The sequence below is a fragment of the Pecten maximus genome, chromosome 8 (genome assembly GCF_902652985.1).
Source record: "Pecten maximus chromosome 8, xPecMax1.1, whole genome shotgun sequence".
Lineage (NCBI taxonomy): Eukaryota > Metazoa > Mollusca > Bivalvia > Pectinida > Pectinidae > Pecten > Pecten maximus.
The window spans coordinates 11,452,070-11,460,376 of record NC_047022.1 but is presented as its reverse complement, the minus strand read 5'-3'; the positions used below and the strand labels follow the sequence as shown (position 1 = coordinate 11,460,376).

The following is an 8,307-nucleotide window of genomic DNA, read 5'->3' as shown; positions in this document are numbered from 1 at the left end:
AACGTTAGCTCTTTAGCATTGTTTACCGACTGACATACTGGAAATTGATCAACACGTGGTGTAAAAAGTTGTAGACATAAAATAATTGGTTTTACAACCTTATGTGTATCTGTCGGTCAGTACAGATGTTAATCAGCGATTGTGGCTATCGGCAGGTCATCCATGTTAGCATAAGGCTTTGTTGACCTATGCCACCCTGACACCATATATAATAACCTACATCTTTATCTAGAGAAGGAAAACAGAAAATAATCTGCAAATTCAAACTCCCTGATATGCATACAATATAAATTCAAATTAATGAAAACCACACTGTTTCAAAGAGATTAAAGAGCATAAAACACCACCATTACTACGAGGATAAAATATTAACGTTGATCATGACAGAAAGTACCATTGTTGAATACATATGGACGAGTGTGTCATGCTATCAGTGTCAGCTGATTACCGCGGTCACTATTAAGATGACGCATCAACATGCTTGACCACTGACCAGAGTCAATCTTTAAAAAAATGAAATAGATTTAAATTAATGTTGCACGGATTTTGTCTAACAAAGTACAGTGACAATGGGGGATGTTATTCTGGACCGTATTACCATGACAACAGATGACAAGGAGGGACTTGTGGATCTAGATGAGGATGAAAGTAACAAATCTAAGAGAGATTGCTACAAGGTGCTAGCTGTCATCAGTACCATATGGATGTTCACTTTCACAGCCTATTCGGGACTACAGAATCTTGAAAGTAGTTTAAACCCGGAAGTTGGGACATATTCGTTGGCGGCTTTGACAGGGGGAGGTCTTGTGTCATGTCTGCTGGCGCCTGCCATCCTAAACTACATCGGTCCAAAGGGGGCACTCCTAATATCATGGGTATGCCTGTGTGTTTTTATAGGGGGGAACTACTACCCCAAAAACTACATTTTGATTCCGGCTGCGGCTATTGAGGGATTATCAACTGGTATTATGTGGACTGCTCAGGGTATTTATGTTGCAAATGCCGCAATGCAGTTTTCTGAAATAACTGGAGAGTCGTTCGATAGTGTACTTAGTAGGTTTTTTGGAATATTTTGCATGGCATTTCAGAGTACACAGATCTGGGGAAATCTCATCTCGTCTGCCGTTCTTCAGTACGGCCATAAACAACCTCCACTGCCCAATATCACTTTAGTGTGTGGAGCTGAAGAGTGTCCAACAAATATGTCCATACCAGCTCTACCAGAGACTACAATAATATATATCCTTATCAGTATTTATATGGGACTAACCATCATTGGCCTGTTCATTACATTATTTTTCCTTAGGCCACTGAAGAAGAAAACGAACCAGGAAAGTATAGGCAAGTTACTGTTGTCGACTGTTAAGCTGCTCGGTACGGACATGAATATGGCGTTGTTAGTACCCTTCAGTCTCTACACTGGTTTGGAACAGGTGGTTATGTACGCCGAGTACACAAAGGTAACACGTATATTATTTAAACGGTCATAAGTTATACAGTTATTGAACTCATTTAATAACAATCGGATTAAAATCATATCTTGATCAGCGCTCCATTTCCGTAAAATACCCTCCGCCTTGATCTGCGCTCCATTTCCGTAAACTAAACTCTGCCTGGTGGAGAGCAGTGTGCGGAAATGGAGCTCAAAAAAGGTGGAGTGTAGTTTATGGAAATGGAGCACAGGTCAAGGTATGATTTTAATCAGATTGATTTAATAAATTTCAGATGTTCTATTGATCACATAACTCAAACAGTCATGTGACGTCATCACGTCATTAATTCATGACGTCACAATCGATTTATTAAACGCGTCTTACGATATTTGTTGCATAGACGTGACGTAAACGTGGTGAAATAAACCGTTTTTCAGTTATAGGATCTTCACCTCTTTAGTTGTACCTCAGCTTTAGAGTACCTGATTGGTCAAGAGATCGAATCCAATTAACTTAGCCGATAGCATATTACTGTCGAATAGAGCTGTCAGCATACGTGGTACTCCAAAGCCGTGCAGAAATTTAAAAGACGGAAAGAAATTAACAAAAATAAATGATGAACGTACAGCCATATGCTGATGTAAGATGATTTTCTTTAAAAAAATAGTTCACCTGATAACTGTCTTAGAGACCATTGATTAGACCATTGCCCAAGAGTAGTAACAACTCGCCATCTTGTTTCCTAGTCGTTCGTGGCCTGTCGACTCGGAGTGGAGTGGGTAGGATACACAATGATATGTTTTGGAGTATTCAACACGATAGGTTCCCCCCTGAGCGGAACCTTAGCCAAGTACGTCGGTCGGGGCTCGTTGCTATTGGTTGCCTTCCTACTGAACCTTGGCGTCCTGGCGGGCCTCAGATTCTGGGCGGTTCCGGATCAGCCTTCCATCAAACAAACTATACTGTTTTTTGTGTTTCCTGGAATATGGGGGCTGGCGGATTCCATTTGGCAAACTCAAAGTGCAAGTAAGTTACGGTTTGAGTGATATATTTTAAGAGCTTTTTTTACCCCTAATTAAAATAGGGGAATTTAACAAACTCAAAGTAACAGCAAGATATTTTGATATCTCATAATTCAAGAACTGTTATTTTAACCTCGATGTGTTAAAATGAGTTTACGTTGACCTAGAGTAACCGTAAATTGTTGTGGTAATTCTGGACAGTTAAACTAAATTGCTTTGTTTGACGATATGGGATATTTGTTTAGCTCTTGTAGGTGTCGCCTTCAAAGACAAACAGGAACCAGCGTTCGCTAACTTGCGACTGTTTCAGGCCATGGGTTTCACAGTGGCCTATTTGTACAGTATACACCTTTGCGAGTACATCAAACTGTACCTTGCTGCTGGCTTTGTCACACTGTCCGTGGTGTTGGTTGCTGTGGTCGAGATCCGGTTGCGCAAACAGGCCAGCAGCTACGACATCCAGATGAAATCGCCAGGTTACTGATAACCAGAGGGACGCCGTCTCAAACTCGTCAAAAAGACACCAGGCATTAATTTTCTAATGTATGACACTAATGGGTATCTCACTATTCTACTACCAAGCTCCATGTCATTTACCTCGGCGTATATGGCAATAACGGTCACCTAACGACTTCCAATGTCTATCACATTACCGGACAACCATGGTCTCCTCACGCATCATTGAAATCCATGACATTACCTAATTAGGTATGGCAAAAATAGTTATTGTACCAGAACCACGATATTTACCTGAAGTATGAAAATAATGTCTAGCTCTCAAGCAAACTCAAGCTTGGTGTTGGAGATGTGTGCGTGTATGACGGACCTACTGTGTCATAAACATATTTATGTGATAGTAGGTCCATTGAAATAATAACATTTGGGGAATGAAATACCACACTCAATTTAATCAGTATGCAATTTATCTACATATCGCATTGAGACAATTCTCGGTTGCAGAAAAACAGGACACTGAAGGTTGTATACAGACGTAGTAAGGCCTGGACAATGAAGGTTGTAGACAGTCGTGGGTCGTAGTTTGGAAAAGATAATGAAGACTGTAGACGGTCGTAGTTTGGTTTGAGCAATGAAGACTGTGGGCAGTCGTTGGTTGCAGCTGACCTGGACAATGAAGGTGGTGCAGTCGTAGTCTGGCCTGAGCATTGGAGGTTGTAGACGGTCGTAACTATGCCTGGTTAATAAAGTATGTAAACAGTCATAGTTTGATATGGACAACAAAAGTTAAAAACAGTCGTAGTTTTGCCTGGACAATGAAAGTTGTAGACAGTCGTAGATTCGGCTGGACAATGAAGTCTGCAAAAACACGTAGTTTGTCCTGGACAATGAAGGTTGTAGACAGTCGTAGTTTGACATGGACAATGAAGGGTAGGTAGCCAGTCGTAGTTTGACCTGGACAATGAAGGTTGTAGATAGTCGTAGTTTGACCTGGACAATGAAGGTTGTAGATAGTCGTAGTTTGACCTGGACAATGAAGGGTAGGTAGCCAGTCGTAGTTTGACCTGGACAATGAAGGTTGTAGACAGTCGTAGTTTGACCTGGACAATGAAGGTTGTAAACAGTCGTAGTTTGACCTGGACAATGAAGGTTGTAGACAGTCGTAGTTTGACCTGGACAATGAAAGTTGTAGACAGTCGTAGTTTGACCTGGACAATGAAGGTTGTAGATAGTCGTAGTTTGACCTGGACAATGAAGGGTAGGTAGCCAGTCGTAGTTTGACCTGGACAATGAAGGTTGTAGACAGTCGTAGTTTGACATGGACAATGAAGGGTAGGTAGCCAGTCGTAGTTTGACCTGGACAATGAAGGTTGTAGATAGTCGTAGTTTGACCTGGACAATGAAGGTTGTAGATAGTCGTAGTTTGACCTGGACAATGAAGGGTAGGTAGCCAGTCGTAGTTTGACCTGGACAATGAAGGTTGTAGACAGTCGTAGTTTGACCTGGACAATGAAGGTGGTGCAGTCGTAGTCTGGCCTGAGCATTGGAGGTTGTAGACGGTCGTAACTATGCCTGGTTAATAAAGTATGTAAACAGTCATAGTTTGATATGGACAACAAAAGTTAAAAACAGTCGTAGTTTTGCCTGGACAATGAAAGTTGTAGACAGTCGTAGATTCGGCTGGACAATGAAGTCTGCAAAAACACGTAGTTTGTCCTGGACAATGAAGGTTGTAGACAGTCGTAGTTTGACATGGACAATGAAGGGTAGGTAGCCAGTCGTAGTTTGACCTGGACAATGAAGGTTGTAGATAGTCGTAGTTTGACCTGGACAATGAAGGTTGTAGATAGTCGTAGTTTGACCTGGACAATGAAGGGTAGGTAGCCAGTCGTAGTTTGACCTGGACAATGAAGGTTGTAGACAGTCGTAGTTTGACCTGGACAATGAAGGTTGTAGACAGTCGTAGTTTGACCTGGACAATGAAGGTTGTAGACAGTCGTAGTTTGACCTGGACAATGAAAGTTGTAGACAGTCGTAGTTTGACCTGGACAATGAAAGTTGTAGACAGTCGTAGATTCGGCTGGACAATGAAGTCTGCAAAAACACGTAGTTTGTCCTGGACAATGAAGGTTGTAGACAGTCGTAGTTTGACCTGGACAATGAAGGGTAGGTAGCCAGTCGTAGTTTGACCTGGACAATGAAGGTTGTAGACAGTCGTAGTTTGACCTGGACAATGAAGGGTAGGTAGCCAGTCGTAGATTGACCTGAACAATGAAGGGTAGGTAGCCAGTCGTAGTTTGACCTGGACAATGAAGGTTGTATACAGTCGTAGTTTGACCTGGACAATGAAGGTTGTAGACAGTCGTAGTTTGACCTGGACAATGAAGGTTGTAGACAGTCGTAGTTTGACCTGGACAATGAAGGTTGTAGACAGTCGTAGTTTGACCTGTACAATGAAAGTTGTAGACAGTCGTAGTTTGACCTGGACAATGAAGGTTGTAGACAGTCGTAGTTTGACCTGGACAATGAAGGTTGTAGACAGTCGTAGTTTGACCTGGACAATGAAGGTTGTAGACAGTCGTAGTTTGACCTGGACAATAAAGTTGTAGACAGTCGTAGTTTGACCTGGACAATGAAGGTTGTAGACAGTCGTAATTTGACCTGGACAATGAAAGTTGTAGACAGTCGTAGTTTGACCTGGACAATGAAAGTTGTAGACAGTCGTAGTTTGACCTGGGCAATGAAAGTTGTAGACAGTCGTAGTTTGACCTGGACAATGAAAGTTGTAGACAGTCGTAGTTTGACCTGGACAATGAAGGTTGTAGACAGTCGTAGTTTGACCTGGACAATGAAGGTTGTAGACAGTCGTAGTTTGACCTGGACAATGAAGGTTGTAGACAGTCGTAGTTTGACCTGGACAATGAAGGTTGTAGACAGTCGTAGTTTGACCTGGACAATGAAAGTTGTAGACAGTCGTAGTTTGACCTGGACAATGAAAGTTGTAGACAGTCGTAGTTTGACCTGGGCAATGAAGGTTGTAGACAGTCGTAGTTTGACCTGGACAATGAAGGTTGTAGACAGTCGTAGTTTGACCTGGACAATGAAGGTTGTAGACAGTCGTAGTTTGACCTGGACAATGAAAGTTGTAGACAGTCGTAGTTTGACCTGGGCAATGAAAGTTGTAGACAGTCGTAGTTTGACCTAGACAATGAAAGTTGTAGACAGTCGTAGTTTGACCTGGACAATGAAGGTTGTAGACAGTCGTAGTTTGACCTGGACAATGAAGGGTAGGTAGTCGTAGTTTGACCTGGACAATGAAGGTTGTAGACAGTCGTAGTTTGACCTGGACAATGAAGGGTAGGTAGTCGTAGTTTGACCTGGAAAATGAAAGTTGTAGACAGTCGTAGTTTGACCTGGACAATGAAGGTTGTAGCCAGTCGTAGTTTGACCTGGACAATGAAGGTTGTAGACAGTCGTAGTTTGACCTGGACAATGGAGGCTATATAGCCAGTCGTAGATTGACCTGGACAATGAAGGATATAGCCCTGGACAATGAAGGTTGTAGACAGTCGTAGTCTGACCTGGACAATGAAGGTTGTAGACAGTCGTAGTTTGACCTGGACAATGAAGGTTGTAGACAGTCGTAGTTTGACCTGGATAATGAAGGGTAGGTAGCCAGTCGTAGATTGACCTGGACAATGAAGGTTGTAGACAGTCGTAGTTTGACCTGGACAATGAAGGTTGTAGACAGTCGTAGTTTGACCTGGACAATGAAGGTTGTAGACAGTCGTAGTTTGACCTGGACAATGAAGGTTGTAGACAGTCGTAGTTTGACCTGGACAATGAAGGTTGTAGACAGTCGTAGTTTGACCTGGACAATGAAGGGTAGGTAGTCGTAGTTTGACCTGGACAATGAAGGTTGTAGACAGTCGTAGTTTGACCTGGACAATGAAGGGTAGGTAGTCGTAGTTTGACCTGGAAAATGAAGGTTGTAGACAGTCGTAGTTTGACCTGGACAATGAAGGGTAGGTAGCCAGTCGTAGTTTGACCTGGACAATGAAGGTTGTAGACAGTCGTAGTTTGACCTGGACAATGAAGGCTATAGCCAGTCGTAGTTTGACCTGGACAATTAAGGTTGTAGACAGTCGTAGTTTGACCTGGATAATGAAGGGTAGGTAGCCAGTCGTAGATTGACCTGAACAATGAAGGGTAGGTAGCCAGTCGTAGTTTGTCGGCCATTGTTTGACTAGGACAATGACGACGCTCATAGTTTGGCTTTAAAGATAAAAGCTGTAGAGAACAATGAAAACAGCCGTATATAGGCATGGAAAATGAAAGCTATATATTGTAGTTTTGCCAGGACAACTAAGGCAGTAAACAATCGTAGTGTTTACTGTACAGTGAAGGTTGTACAGGGTCGTATATTGACCAGGATAATGAAAGTTGAAAACAGTCATAGTTTTGCCTAGACAATGAAAGATGTAGATAGTCGTAGTTTTGCCTGTACAATAAAAGATGTAGATAGTCATAGTTTTGCCTGGACAATCAAAGTTGTACACAGTCATACTTTTGCCTGGACAATGTAAATGTTGAGAGTCATAGATTTGCCTGGACAATGAAAGATGTAGATAGTCATAGTTTTGCCTGGACAATCAAAGTTGTACACAGTCATACTTTTGCCTGGACAATGTAAATGTTGAGAGTCATAGATTTGCCTGGACAATGAAAGATGTAGATAGTCGTAGTTTTGCTTTGAAAATGAAGGTTGTAGACAGTAGTAGATTTGCTTTGACAATGAAGGTTTTCATAGTCAATATGAATGCCAACTGGACAGAGGCAAATTCCATGAAGCGCGCTAGCAAACTGAAAGCCGTTCAATGCTTATATTTACCATCTGCGATTTTTTATTTGTCGTGCGATTTTTTTTTTAATTTTCAAATTCAAATTTCAGTTGGCAGTTCATAAGCTGGTGAACTCGCAACTGAATTGGTAGGGTTATATAGTGGCAGTGCCATACAATGGTAAATATAATGTGATCATTATCCCTTTCCATGGTCTTCATCAACAGGCATTCCTCGAAACTATGTTAATTTCATACTGGAGGTCAAGACATTTAAGCAGTTAATATATATCTCTTTAACAGTGTGGCTGTTCATGTGATAGTACGGAAGACGTAAAATTGTATAGCACTGTAATATGAAGGAAGAGTCAGTGTATGTCATGTAATGAATTTAAAGATGTACTAATCAAGTGTTTTGAAGGGAAGTCGAGAAAATCAAAATTGGTCTGAAGAAGTATTTAAAGCATCAATATGCCTACAGTATAAGGTGTAGGCATATTGAAGTTACATTGTACGTATTTTTGCTACACATACTAGTAAGAATTTAAACCTGGCA

At 41.6% G+C, this 8,307-nt stretch overlaps 2 protein-coding genes across 2 annotated transcripts; both read left to right on the top strand.

The window, feature by feature from the left end:
- The first annotated feature begins 477 nt into the window (after positions 1-477).
- LOC117333320 (protein unc-93 homolog A-like) lies at positions 478-4,690 on the top strand. Its single transcript, XM_033892562.1, has 4 exons — positions 478-1,460; positions 2,180-2,459; positions 2,701-4,426; positions 4,677-4,690. Exons 1-3 carry the CDS (start codon positions 570-572, stop codon positions 2,937-2,939), a joined length of 1,410 nt encoding a protein of 469 aa, XP_033748453.1. The 5' UTR covers positions 478-569; the 3' UTR covers positions 2,940-4,426; positions 4,677-4,690.
- LOC117333321 lies at positions 4,441-6,590 on the top strand. Its single transcript, XM_033892563.1, has 2 exons — positions 4,441-6,541; positions 6,578-6,590. Exon 1 carries the CDS (start codon positions 5,544-5,546, stop codon positions 6,114-6,116), a length of 573 nt encoding a protein of 190 aa, XP_033748454.1. The 5' UTR covers positions 4,441-5,543; the 3' UTR covers positions 6,117-6,541; positions 6,578-6,590.
- Positions 6,591-8,307: the final 1,717 nt, after the last annotated feature.

What these genes read in the sequence shown, in the direction of transcription:
- LOC117333320 (XM_033892562.1), top strand. Translation starts at nt 570, where the DNA reads ATGGGGGATGTTATTCTGGACCGTATTACCATGACAACAGATGACAAG. An exon ending in TGTACGCCGAGTACACAAAG is followed by an intron (nt 1,461 to 2,179) that starts GTAACACGTATA and finishes CTTGTTTCCTAG; the next exon opens with TCGTTCGTGGCCTGTCGACT. An exon ending in TTGGCAAACTCAAAGTGCAA is followed by an intron (nt 2,460 to 2,700) that starts GTAAGTTACGGT and finishes ATATTTGTTTAG; the next exon opens with CTCTTGTAGGTGTCGCCTTC.
- LOC117333321 (XM_033892563.1), top strand. Translation starts at nt 5,544, where the DNA reads ATGAAGGTTGTAGACAGTCGTAATTTGACCTGGACAATGAAAGTTGTA.